Consider the following 14,416-nt stretch of genomic DNA (forward strand, 5'->3'; position numbering starts at 1 on the left):
GTGTCTGTCTAGGAGGGAAGGGGCAGTGGGTGGGAGAGAAGTCTGCCCTCCATTGATGTTCTGTGCAGCGGGCCTAGATGGATCTGGACTGGGGGAGCCTTTCTTTTCCCTTCTCCCTTCCTCGCAAGCCAGGTCCTACAAGGGTCAGCCCAGGCTACAGAACATCCACAGGTGCTCTAGACACTGCAGGTAGACATAGGGTGAGAGTTCTTGCCTCCTTTCATGAGAAACAATCCTAAAGTCTTCAGTACCCGGGGGGAAGCTGGCTTTCAGCCTGTTCAGCCTGTGTGAAATATCTTGGTTTGTATTTTTCAGACATAGGTCTCTGGGCTGCAGAGGTGTGAGGTCTCTGGGCTGCAGAGGGGTAAGGTTTAGGAGAGTAGGCTAGCTTCTAGCTCTTACAGGGCTCCTGGAGGAGTGTCATACATTTTCTCCAGTGGTTCCTGGCTTCTTTGCCAACTACAGGAACTTTCCTGCCAAAGCCAGTGACCTCCGGGAGTGTTGAGAAGGACAGAGTTAGATTTAGGAGTCACCACTGAGGTTTGAATTGCTCAAGGGAAAGGCAGAGAAGAGTTCACTAGAGCTGCTAGTGAACTAGTAATTTTCAGCACATTCTAGTAATTCTCAACACATTCTCCTTTTTAAGTCAAAAAATTTTTTGCGTGAGCAATTTTTTTCCCCAGATATTGGGAAAGCCTGGTGATAAATTACATCTCCCTCACTAGGGTATTAATTTACATCATCTTGATGTCCAGAGTAGTCTTAGAATCCTGTGGGGTCTAACTGTTGACTGTTTACGCATTTACTTGTGTCATTTTATTTTTTTCTGCAAGGTTATGTTTAGAGTAGGGATTCTTAGCCCCTTGGTGGCCCACGATGGTATACCTCCCCCAGTTTTTGTATACAAAATATATGAATATACGTATGTGCATTTTTCTGAGAGGCAAGTCTAGAGTTCTCATGAGATTTTTAAAAGAGAGAGAGGACTCTGTACCTTAAAGTTATCAATCTGTCTCTTAGAGGTGACCAGTGAGAGCAAGTTAGCTATTTGCCAGGGATGTTTTTGTTTGGTAATAGGATGCCTTTTGTTGTGCTTCTCACCTAGGAATCTTCATTAGAATCCCCTATAGAACTTTTGAAACATGCACATGCCTGTGTCCACTCTAGGCTTAATTCTGACTCAGTCTCTGGGATTCGGGTCTGGGCATGCATGTGTTTAAATGGCTTCTCTGATGATTCTGAATCATACTCCAGGTTAGAACTCTATTTTGTGTTGTTGGGTGGAGAAACAGTAGTTCCTTGGACTAAGCGTCAACCTGGGAATTCTGAATTCCTCATGGTTTTGAAAGGACAGTTCCCTGGAGTTAGATGTGTGAGCAGATCACAGTATTGAATGAAGTTACCCCCCCATTGTTACTTCAGGCAGCAGCCTGTTCCGGCTTTAACACTTTACATTGCAGGGTGATGTGGAACAAATCACTATGTCGTATAAATGTCCTATGATAATAGCTGAGAATTTTAAGCACCCTGGAGAGAGGTACTGAGATAAAACTTGTGGGATGATAAAGGTTATCATCACAGGCAGCTGGCTTGTGACTTTGAGTCCTTTATTCCTACATCCTGAGTAGGACATCACAGCCAATCTCAAAGGCCACTTGCCTAGATTCTGCTCTAAATTGCCTTCCAGACATAAGGTAACTTCCTATTCCTGTTTAGCCATTATATAATGTGTACCTAGTGTCCATGTTTGTGGGGCTTTGGGCTGGGTGGAGTGGTGGTGGGAGAAGGAGACACCAAAGCAGCAGAAAAGGTCCTTGCCCTGAAAAAGTTATTTTAGAGAAAGAGCATATAATTTATAATAAATGAACATTTGTGAAAGAGCAACACGTTGAGTCTGTAAATGTGGATGTCAAAGTGGAGTAGAGATTCTTTCTGACTTTTTTCTTGTCCTACATGTATGAGACTAACAGGGTTGGGAGGTGGGAATGTCCCCCAGAATGATGTGGTCTAGTAGGTGTGTGTGTGGCACTTTTACAAGGTTGTCTTGTCTAGCTTTGCTTGGCTGGTGGCATCTTTAGCCCAAATGGGCATTCAGTCTTTTCTCTTGCTGTGAGGTGAGAGTGATTCAGAACTAATGCATGAGAAGGAGCATTTTGATCCAAGATTTGGCTTTGGGCTGTACGTACTCCTAGTGAGAAGAGAATTCTCTAACAAACTAGCATTGTTTTACCTTGTTATAAACCCCTGCATTAGACACAGGGCACTGGGATGTTCATTTGGGTTCTCAGCCTGCCGACATTTTGCCATTCTCCCCATGTGTTAGTTTGCTTCCCCAAGAAGAGGAGTGAGGTGGTCTTATAATTCTCAGATTGGACATGAGAAATTAGAACTTGACAACAGCAAGGATTTCAGCGTTGTTTGGTTTTTAGAGCAAGGTCCCTCCAGAGAAGTTTCAGCAGAAAGGAGCCAGGAGAGCATAGAATAGAAGAGAGCTCTTATTCTACCTTTTAGAGAATTCCTGTTCCCTATCTTTTCTTTCCTGTCCTCCTCTCCCCTTCTTATTTGAGTGTGTGTCGGTAGTATATACACGTTACTCTGATTATGTGTTTATCACGAATGCTAGTAAGAAAGGATGAACTCCAGAGTACCTTTTGCTGAGGCTTTCCGCTGTGTTATGGGAGAAATAGGTGAAGGCTTTAGCATTTAATCTACTGGTAGAAAATTAGGAAAGGAAAAAAATCACTGTATTATCTTTGATAATCACTGATTATCTTTTCCCTGCTTTAAAGCTAAATGAGGAATTGCGTGACAGATGTGAAGAGGAATCTAAAGCAGATTTAGACAACTAGCTTCTTTTCCTATATCTTAATCCTTAAATTGGAATTTAGCTCTTATTTATTATCTGTATTGTTTTTGCTTTTGTTTTGGTAAGGAGATTGTTTTGCATTCAGTTGGAAAGTAGAATAAGAAAATCTGTTAAAAACACGCATTATGCCAGGGGTCTGCCCCATATCCTTATCTCTGATTTTTGTTTTTTTGTGTTTTTTTGTCCATCCCCCACCCACCCACTACCTCCCAAGAAGTTAGGTTTAGGAGTGCAAGATATTTGTATCCTAGACTGAATGGTTGAGTGTTTTCTGTGAGGATCTGGGTATTCCTCTTTGCAACCCACATTTGATCTTCAGAGACACTGGCATTTTGAAGAAACATGATACGGCTGTTTGGAAATAAATCCGTCTTATGGTGTATCTGTGAGTAGAAGGTCTGAGTACCAGAGAAGCTCACTGATGCTTGGGGTAGCCAAAGGACAAGGGGAATAAGTGCCTAATAATTGAGGGAACTCTATCTGGGTTGTATAGTCTTATGTACATTCCATTGTCTTTGTTAAGCCCAGAGGCCATGTTGTGTTTGTTTTCCAGAAATTTGATAACTTTACATAGGTTTTCTGGTATACATTTTGACTTGTGTTTTAAAATATTTTACTTTGAATTAAATAATTTTATTGGAATTAAATATTTTAATTTGAATCAGGTTGCAACATTGGCAGGATTGATCTCTGACTTCCGATCGAGGTGACACAGACATCAGAAGTATGTCCAGGAATTTAATTTAGACTCATCATGTCCAGAACACTGTATCTAGAATTATCTGTGTGCTGACTGCCTGACAGAGTGTGGTAGGGTCCGCATGCTGCCTGACAGATTCTGGTAGGGTCCCTATGCTGACTAACCAACAGGCTCTATAAGATCTGTAAGCTGACAAGTCTGACTGTTTTCTAATTGTACCAGTTGACACTGTATGCATGTTACTACAATTCTCTGTCTATTGTACATGTCCTACAAAGAAAGGAAGTAACCACTCCACATGTTTTCTTTAGGGGAAGTTCTATACACTATGATTTTTAACAGATATTTCTTTTAGAGTAGCAGCCAAATTCTAATCATTTTGTAGAAAATGAAGGTTGAACATCACTTGTAAGTTATTTTGTAAACTCAGCTAAGGAAATGCCTGCTCAGAGCCTGACACTGTTACCTTTACTTGAAGTCATCCTATCCATTCCCCCATTTCTGGGCAGGACTTCACTTTCTGAACTTTCTGTGTCCTCAGCTTCCCTGCATTCCATTGGATAATGCTGCTGTTTTTAGTCCGCTACCCATTTGCCTCTTAATTATAATATAATCAATAAAAATGCAAAGAAAATTTTGGCAAAAGTATTCTTTTCAGTAAGGCTTTCACTGGGGATCCATGACCAATTTTTAGCTACTCAGTGTTTTTTGTATCTGAATTGCTTGTGTCCTTTTTTTTTTCTTGCGTTGAAGTAACAAAATGAATTCATTCTGATAATGGTGATGGTTTTGCTGTGGCAAAAACAAAGGACTTGTTGCCAGCTGTGCCCTTTGGAGGGATTGGGAGTGGGCTGAGCACCACTGGGTTAAATGGAATGGACTGAGTTGGGAACCGAAGCAATAGCGCTATCCTGCATGTTTCCTAGGCAAAGCTGTGTTGAAAGAAGGAATGTTAATCCTTAGGGGCATTCTAATTTAATCTGGTGACATTGATGTCAAAATATGGCACTCAGATCCACATAAGGTGTATAATTGTATTTGAAATGTGTTTTTGTGTGTGTGTGTGTGTAGAATGGGTAAATAAAATTGTTGAGTAACTTGAATCTATCAGAAGGCTTCTGGGTTTTTTGTTTTGTATTTTGGGTTGTGTTCTCCACCACTCCCCCACCCCCAAAACTTTGCCTCAGGCTGCTTGGCACTTGAGCGTCAGACCAGCAAAAGCCAGTCCACAGAGTGACTGGAGTCCTTGGTGGAGGCGTGGCTCTCTTGCACCACCTTCTGGGGAAGGTGGGAAGGACATTATAGAAGGCACCTGAACTTAGTCGTGTGTACTTTTTGGCGCCTCTACAAGAATTAAGAAAAAATTACCTTTGACCACACTGTGCTCTGACTCGCACTAGCAACATGGAACTCATTCTTTATTGTGGGAAAAAAAAAAAAACAACCTTTGGCGATCTCTTAGAATTTAGTGGACTCTTCCTTCTAAAATATTACCTTCCTGTTTCTAAAGAGATTACAGCTGGTGGGGTAGAATGGCATTTAACTTCTTCTGGGATAGGAAAAAAGGGTGGGATTGTGTCACTATTCTCATGCCTTATTTATTCCTTGTTACCTTAACAAGGACCAGGAGCTCATTAGACATGCAGGCTCTTGGGCCCCATCCCAGGCCTGCTGAATCAGAATATTCATTTTAACTGGATGACAAGGCAATTCAGACGCACATTTAACATTCGAGAAACACTGTTCTCGGGGGAAGAATTTCTCACAAGTTCAAACGTTGGATCCCAGTTTATGGGAGGAAGTTGACTTCTGCTCTGATGACTGATTTCAGGATGGACCGGGATAACTACAGCAGTAGGGACCCTCCTCAGAAACCAAGTAGCCCCTGCCCGCAGTATCATTTTTTTGGCCTGGTCTTTTGGCTGATGTAGCCTAAATACTCTCCTTTTACCACGGGGCTCCCTACTGCTTCCACCTCCTATCTTGGATATGTAGCTTAGCTCCAGGTCTGAAAGGAGTGCTTGGTCCAACATGGTCACAAGGTCGGTTCCTCAGGGAAAGAAGCTCAGGACTAAGCCATTAGAGTTTGTCTGACTCCCGAGGGTAGAGGGGCGTCTGCTAGCCCACCACGTGTGCGGATGTGGGGATGTGAGCCGCGGGGAGCACTGGAAGGGTGGGTGAGGGTTCTGCTCAACTTCCTCCGTTAGTCATTTGGCGGCGGTGTAATGGCTTTATTTCTCTTCCTCTCTGGCTCCTAGGCGGAGACCTCGCTGGCTGTGCATAGGCTCTCCTCTCCGGCCTCCCCCCCATTGCTCTCCTGATGATGTGAAGGCTGAGGCCAGACCTCTCCGGGAGACTGGCCTACTGAAAAACTTGGCATGTCAGCTCCAAAGGGGCTTGAACAGGAAGTTCAGTGGGGATTGGACATTCGGGGCCACCCAAATGAGCCCTGAAAAAGCTGCACCACATTTCTTCCCCTCATGCCTAATGGGAATATCAGTTACACTGAAAAACTTGATTTCCCTGTGCCTCAAAACATTTCACAGCCTGAACCAATTTCGTTTTGATCATCTCTTTGCTAGGTTTGGCCCAAGTTGGTCAATCCTGTTCCATTTTGGCACTTAACATCTGACCTGTGACTGTAACCCTAGCTGGCTTTCTTTGCCTAGTGTGCAAATGTACCTCTTCAGATTTAATTGTTTCCAAGTGAGAGGGCTGAACTCCAGCAAACCATTTCTGTGCTGTAAGAGCTGGTCTCTACATCCACTACAAGTGCGCAGGCTAGGGTACAATATACATAGGTTTGCGGTCACTTTTTTGTCACATTGGAAACGAGACAAATTCACCAGGTGAATGGAGGGTATCTGAGAAATTCAGTCCCTAAAACGTCTCTTCTGCGGTGACGGAAGAGCAGCGTTAGTAGCAATCTTTTTGTTTAGAGAAGTTTTTCTTGTTTCAGGCCCCTTGAGGGCAGGATCTGACTACAAGACTCCACAAAATATGTACCCTTCTTCTGAGTTCTCTTTTGTAGCTACTGTATTTTCTACCTGATACTGTGCGCCTCTCAAAGCTGAAGAGGGCTGACATCATCCTCTCTCGTGGTTAGAAGTGAGGGCTGGAGAGAAAAGTAGGGTGCCATTTGGATCACATGAAGAAGTAAAAGAAGTTTCCTTGGGAATCAACTCTCCCAAGGAGTTCTTTTGGTTTCAGAACAGGTGCAGGGAGACATGCCCTTCTGTGGGGTCTGCTACCGTGATGCTGTCTCTAAGAAAGCTGTGGTTATGACTTCAAGAGCATCTGGTCTTCTAATCCCTTCCTCTTAGCTAATTGTCACTATTGTGGTCTATTGTTCTCTTATGTAGAACCTTGGAGGAATGGGATGGGGGGGAACCAAGCCCTCAATGCATTAATCATGTGGTTTCCCTTAAAGATAAACCAGGTAATTATTCCTTAGATCAGTGATTGTCAAATGTATAAATATGTCCCTGCAGATGTGATTTTAATATGTCACTGCTGCTGAAGGAAGGCATGGAAGCTCCCAAGGATACTATATCTTACAAGCAATCTTTTTTTTTTAAAAAAAACAATAGTAAGTTATTAGCTTTTTAAATTTTTTCCCCCTTTTCATTCGGATGCCCACTTGCTGGTCAAGAGGGTGAGTAGCAAGAAGATGCAATGCGATTTTCCCAAATGGTTCTTGTATACTGTGGATGATACAGGACCCTGTTACCTAAGATGTGATGTGCTGGGCTGCTGGCAGTTCAGCAACCAACTAGGAGCTTATTTTAAGTGCACAAAGCTGCCTTCAGAAAGTCTCCTGACCCTGCTCTGTAGCAGGTAATTTTCATCTAGCTGCTCATAGCATGTAGTACTGTAATGATTTTGTTCTTGTGATGCAGGTTTCTTTCTGCATCTAAATACACTGTCTTTTGATGATCTGATAAATGTTTTTATTTAGTTATTTATTCATCCATGTAAGGTTTTTTTTTGTTTTTTGTTTTTTTGCGGTACACGGGCCTCTTACTGCTGCGGCCTCTCCCGTTGCGGAGCACAGGCTCCGGACGCGCAGGCCCAGTGACCATGGCCCACGGGCCCAGCCGCTCCGCGGCATGGCATGTGGGATCCTCCCGGACCGGGGCATGAACCCGTGTCCCCTGCATCGGCAGGCAGACTCCCAACCACTGCGCCACCAGGGAAGCCCATGTAAGGTATTTTTAAGTCCCCATATTAATATCTGCATGTATTTAATCAGAATGTAAGGTAATTTGTGTTTGGTAGAAAGTTAGATATTTTGAGTATTTAAGTTTAAAGTCCATAGTATTACCTTAAATTAAAATTTCAGAATGTAGGTATCCGTCTTCTGTAAAAGGATAATAACTCTGTGAAGGCACAGTGGATTTCTTTTGAATACTTTTTTTTTTCATTGATTTTTATTATAAGTATAAACCAAGAGATACATTTCTCTGGAGAAAAGTTTACCTCCTGGATAAATAAGATCATGCTAAAATTTGTGAATAATATGTATTGCTTTTGTAATAAGAAATGTAATAAAAGTTATTTTTAATTAAAAAGTGCAGCTAATTTTTAAAATCGCACACAAAAGAAGGTAATATTTGGTACATTATACATACACAATAGTAACATCATGCATAATGTATTTGAAGCTAGCTTCTTTAAAATGATTCTCAAATTATTAGATTGTGTATATATTTCCAACTGGTGGTTTTAACTGGTGACTTCTGCCTTTATCAAGTTCCATTAACATTTCAAAATGATATTAGTGGGATCATTACTGCCATGCATTATCAACATTCTAGAGCTTTATTAATTTATTTAATGGATATTTAATGATCACCTATTGGTTGCCATGCAATGGCTAAAACACAGTCTGTCCTCTTTCTAGTGTTTATTATTAGAAAGGAAACACCTAACAGCAAGTCTGTAACCCATCCCTCCCTTCTGGGAGGGAATGCCTCCCCCTTATAAATGACCTTGACCAAAACCATTTTTAGATGATAGTTATGCAAATATTTATGAATAAGGAACTTGGAACACTACAGGATGGTTAGCAATGGAGATAAAATGAAACGTTCATAGTAACAGTAAAACAATTATCAATTCTATAAGCTCAAGGGCTCTGATAGCATGAAAATGACTTAGGAATTCTCCCAGTTTGAAATTGAGAGAAAGTGCTAAATGTATGAGCTTTAGTAATGTATCTGGAGGAGTAACAATAACGAAGGTGTCAAGGGTGTGATTTCCTTGGAAAACTCTCCAAGCCCTTTTGTTAAGTTTTCCCTTATTCAGCAGTCAAGCCACTGTTTGAAGAAGGCTGGGGAGTGTCTTTGATCATTCTCCCTGTTTTTTAAATAGGTGAATGAACACCCTTATTGTGTGACTCACCTCAATAATGATGGAGTTTTTGTCAAATTATAAGATTTGTGATGGTGAGGGCCCAATAAACACATAACATACTACTTTTTAATATAGCTGGAAACTTAAAAGATGATCAGGATTAGAAAATGACTTTTTGGAGAGTGCTCCCGTGTTGGGTAAGGGTCATTATTTGCTTTATTTCTGTAGCCATAATTGTTACATCATGTGTTAAATTTCTCCAGGGTCTTCACTGGGGACTCACCATGAGGAGGGTCAGCCTTTGGGTTCACTAGCTTGTCCTTGTTGGTGACAACCCCACTGATACTTCCTCTGGCAGTCTGGCAATAGCCTGTTACCATGCTTTATGGTTTTGAAGTATTCTGCACCATCCAACCTACACTCATTGTCTTGAAATCATTTGAGAATTTGATAAAAGCTAAGGAGTCTCTCCCCATAAAAAGGTACACACACATAAGTTGTACATACAATTTAGTGGGGGGTCATGACCTCCTGAAGCCTATCCTTGGACCTCAACCAGGAGGTAGATGATAATCTACACACATACAAATACACCTCATCTTCCTTTCTTTCCTTTGACATAAAAAATGAAGACATCTATTTGATATTAACTCTTAAGCAGAGAAGGGGAATATATGAGATTCTGAAATGCTCACTTTTTTTTAACTGGACATTGTGGATTAGTCAAGAATTTGAATAGATTGTAATAAGATAACATTGCTAATCATGGAGAGTAATGTTTTCGTTTTCTTAACTTGAGGGAACAAAGTCTTTCTTCTTTTATTCTCATTAAGCCAGCTGCATTTGGGGCAGAATAACTCCCTTCTGAATTCCCAAAGACATTTAGGTACGCTTTTCGGTTGTATATGTGATACCGCACGTTTGAAAACTAAGTCAGATTCTATAGGTGAGTTTCTCCTTGCAATTAAGTGAAATAATTTCAGAAGCATAGGAACCCTTGGGAAGAGCATTCCAGATCTAATGGGACCTCGCCTCAAAAAGTGTAATGACCTTCACCAAGTATCCAGCCTACTTTCCGGGAATAGCTTGTTTATCCCTTTGGGTTTTCTTCATTAGGGATCCATTTACCTTATTGTTTACATTCAGTTTTCACTTCCTAGGTTTTCTCTTTCATCCGTTGCTTTTTTAGAATTTGTGCATGGGATGGAAAACAGCCTCTAGGCACAATTTAGTAAAGTCTATTAAACATTTTTTTCCAAATTTAAATTCCTGGGTCCTTTCACTCAAATACCAGTTGGCCCTTATTTTCTTGTATTCATGAGTGTTTCAGATTAGAGTTGGTTTCAGCTGAAGGTGTCACCAAATCCAAAATAACAGCACCTTACACATGCAGAAGGTTACTCTCACCTACAATGTGCTGGATTCTACCTCATAGTACAATATCAAGCTACCGGAATCATGTCTACATTCCAGTCAGTAAAAAGGGAGCAAAAAGGGTACACCAACTTCCTTTAAGGGTGTTTTCTAAATGTTGCACGCAGTACTTATTCTCATAGCTCATGGCTATATATTACTGCAGGCAGGCTGAAATGTATTTAAAAAAAAAAATTCCAAGTGACCTTGTGCCAGCTATAATTGTGGTTTAATTACTAAAGAAGAAGGATGGAAGGGATTTTGGGAATGAATAGCAATCTGCTTCAGTAGGTAATAGGGACTTTGCAGTAAGTCTGAAGGGACATAACAAGGTGAGCAGTAGTCTTTGAAGAGTTATATTGCCACCACTTAAAGACACACTATTTGTCATTCATCAAGTCTGATCTTGCTGTAGTGCATGTCTGTTTTGACTCACAAGCGAAGCTTATTCTACAATGCTTCATGAACAGTTTGACCTTTTTAAAATTTATATATTTTATTCTCATGTAATCTGAGTAAAGCCTACTTTTCTGGCCCAGGTTTTTCTTGATGAGGCATTCAAGAAACATCAACTCGGTAAATAAAAAATAATCAGAGAAGCAATTTAGATCTTTTCTGAATTGTCTTGACAAAGACCCGAAGGAAATTCATTCGTAACATACTGTAGAACTTTTAAAAATCTTTTCCCAATTCTCTTAAAATCACACACACACACACACATCACAGGGTGTGTTCCCCTTGTTTAACTCCCCACAGCTCTTCCCCCAGCCTAGGCATTGCGGACTTTTGTTTTTCTACCCTTCCGCCCTCACCTTCTGATCTCTTCCGCTAATTACTGGCCGCCATCCCTTTGTAAAGTAATCAAACCAGTCTGAGTACAACTTGTGCGCCTGATTTATTACCCTAGTTCTCCAGGAAACAATCTGGATCAGATCAAATTGTTCAACAGTCTAGAAGGGTCAGTTAATGCTCATTTATTAGTTTATTCAACCTTGGACACCCATAATAAAACACGTAATCCCTTATATGGAATTACAAAATTCAATACGCTTTGAAAACAAAGTTTTCTTTTAATTTATTTGACCATAAAACCTGACCTGAACTTTGTGAGGATATTTATAGTCTCTCTATATCCCACTTAGTGTAAATATTTTTACATTTCACGAAGAAATGTTAGGAAGACAGTATTATAAGCAATATAGTACCTTTCTAAAGTCCTAATCATTCTGAATCTAAAATAAGCCGTTGAGACGAAGACTTATTTGCAATTATTTCCTGTAATAATGCTCTATTTTATACTCATGTTTATGTAGCAATAAACAAAATTTTCTTTCATTTTTTATTATTTATTGTACAAACATTATGTACACTAGATACTGAGGAACATGTATTCCTCAAGAAATAGAATATGTGGTATGTTAAAAATTGTTCAAAACTTGGAACTAAACAAACAGAGATCACTGGAGACATTTTTTTTTTAAAGAGATTTATTTATTTATTTGTTTTTTGGAGGTGTTGAGTCTTCGTTGCTGCATGCGGACTTTCTCTAGTTGCAGCGAGTGGGGGCTACTCTTCGCTGCAGTGTGCGGGCTTCTCATTGTGGTGGCTTCTCTTGTTGCGGAGCACGGGCTCAAGGTGTGCGGGCTCAGTAGTTGTGGCGCACAGGCTTAGTTGCTCCGCGGCATGTGGGATCTTCCCCGACCAGGGCTCGAACCCGTGTCCCCTGCATTGGCAGGCAGATTCTTAACCACTGCGCCAACAGGGAAGCCCTGGAGACATTTTTTTATGAATTACTGAGTATTCTCTAGCAGACACTCTCTAGGGATTATTGATTCCATAAGGGTGTGTAATTTTGGTTGACTTTCTATTAACTAGGGTTTTTTACAACTCCCTTATAAGAGTAGAGGTTAATTTGTAGAAAATGGGTAGGAATGCAAATGATTCTTTTCTGAGAACAATGCAAATGATTCCCAATCAGGGCAAAGCAAAAGAATTTTGTCCAGTAGAGATTCAATTAATTTCCATCAGTTAGAAAATCTGATTTCAAGTATTACAATTTGTTGCCCTGTATATTAACCAGTTTTGCTTCTAGTAGAAAAGTCATTTTAGAATGCCTTTGACTGACTATATATTATATATCTGTTCCTCAAATTCTTCTTTAAATTCACTGTAGCATCTTAATGGTTCCCTCATTAATTAATGAGTTGAGTGAAATCTTTGACACTTGTTCATTTTATATTTACATGAATGTCATGTTATTAATTTTTTGAAAATTATACTTTAAAAGATGCTTGCACTGTAGGAGCTCACATATTAGTTGACCAAAGACACAGAAAAACCATAAAAGCAGTATATAATAAGTTATCAGTATGGATCTGAGGGGCTGTGGTAGAGTTTCTGGGTGACTCTTCTTTTCATTTACTCTGCATTGCTTTATTCATTTAGCAGACGATTCTATCAATACTTTTCATTATGCAATGCAGAGGAAGGGAATGCAAACACAGATGAGGCACAATCCCTATTCTAGAGTTGTTGACAGTTGTTAAAGAGGGAGCCACAGGTCCCAAATGACGTCATCTGTGCTAAAGTCCTGATGCCAAACCTAGATTTAATATTAATACTTGATCTAATTGCAATTTTGACCTTCCCCAGGAATATACTCTTTTTTTTTTTTTTTTTTTTCCCGGTACGCGGGCCTCTCACTGTTGTGGCCTCTCCCGTTGCGGAGCACAGGCTCCAGACGCGCAGGCCCAGTGGCCATGGCTCACGGGCCCAGCCGCTCCGCGGCATGTGGGATCTTCCCAGACCGGGGCACGAACCCGTGTCCCCTGCATCGGCAGGCGGACTCTCAACCACTGCGCCGCCAGGGAAGCCCCCAGGAATATACTCTTAATTGGGCCAGTCTGGAATTTTCTGGTCAGCACTAATGAGGTAATCTGCATGATTAGATTCTCATTTTTTCCCCCAAAGAAGGTGACCTATCCTGAAACAATTCTTCCTTTTCTTTTGCTAGTAACTTCCTTGCCCCACTCTCCTTCTATAAAAACCCTCCATTTTGTACAACTCCTCAGAGTGCCCTTGTATTTACTAGGTGGGATGCTGCCCGATTAATGAATTGTTGAATAAAGCCAATTAGATCTTGAATTTTGTTTTTTAACATAGTCTAGTGTGGGAGAAAGACATGAACAAATCATTACAAAGTAATGATAATGGGGCTTCCCTGGTGGCACAGTGGTTGAGAGTCCACCTGCAGATGCAGGGGACACGGGTTCGTGCCCCGATCTGGGAAGATCCCACATGCCGCAGAGCGGCTGGGCCCGTGAGCCATGGCCGCTGAGCCTGCGCGTCCGGAGCCTGTGCTCCGCAACGGAAGAGGCCACAATAGTGAGAGGCCCGCGTACCGCAAAAAAACCAAAGTAATGATAATGGGTGGGGATGAGAATAATATTAGAGACCTTACTGTGTTTTTATGCCTTTATATTTATTATTATGCTTTATATTTGTTATTTTATTTAAACTTAAGATGTTGTAGGAATTTTACCCCAGTTTTGTAATTGGAGCACAGACAACTAGCTAATGGCTGTAATCATCGTGAATAAGAAGCTATGGGAACCCAAAAGCAATTTTACATGCTTCATTCCCAAGACCAAAGCATTCCCCTCATCTCTCTCTTAGCTCATTTGGTTGACTCTGGACTCAGGTCAAATCCTGCACAGAAGACCACGGAATGGGAAGCCTGGTGCAGAGCTGGCAAATGAGGACATTATGTTGCTGCAGGACTTCGGAGTCCTTCTCAAGTTTGGAATCCACCAGGACCAGCTCCTTTCTGGGAAGCCATATGGTCTGGAAGGGTGGAGACAGGTAAGGCTAGTTGACTTCCTTGAGCTTTTAGACTTCAATGCTGCTTACAGTCTTAGGATACCTGGTATTTAAGAACGGGGGAGGAGGTAGCACCCAGAGTTGGGTTTTACTTGGGAAAGCACAAGGAATGCACACCTCCACCCCCACCTCCCCGCCTCTACCCACAATGCTGGAGAGAGTTGCAGAAGGTGGACTGTAAATACTGGCAAATATCGACAGAT

The 14,416-nt window shown here is 41.2% G+C and overlaps 1 protein-coding gene across 8 annotated transcripts in view; it reads left to right on the forward strand.

Annotated features, from left to right (window-relative positions):
- PFKFB2 (6-phosphofructo-2-kinase/fructose-2,6-biphosphatase 2) overlaps positions 1 to 14,416 on the forward strand; it is a 31,972-nt gene that overhangs the window by 17,160 nt on the left and 396 nt on the right. For 5 of the 8 annotated variants that reach the window (XM_089908851.1, XM_089908865.1, XM_089908874.1 and 2 more), the window contains one exon: positions 14,010 to 14,195. In XM_089908851.1, the coding sequence (XP_089764977.1) occupies positions 14,010 to 14,195 (186 nt within the window). Of the gene's footprint in view, positions 1 to 5,824; positions 8,138 to 14,009; positions 14,196 to 14,416 lie in introns of those variants that run through there. The other 3 variants (XM_022593553.2, XM_022593565.2, XM_089908883.1) reach the window with 1 other exon arrangement.

This window comes from Delphinapterus leucas, chromosome 1 (genome assembly GCF_059928025.1).
Source record: "Delphinapterus leucas isolate spDelLeu-1000000601 "Yukka" chromosome 1, BTC_Dleu_Yukka2, whole genome shotgun sequence".
Classification (NCBI taxonomy): Eukaryota; Metazoa; Chordata; class Mammalia; order Artiodactyla; family Monodontidae; genus Delphinapterus; species Delphinapterus leucas.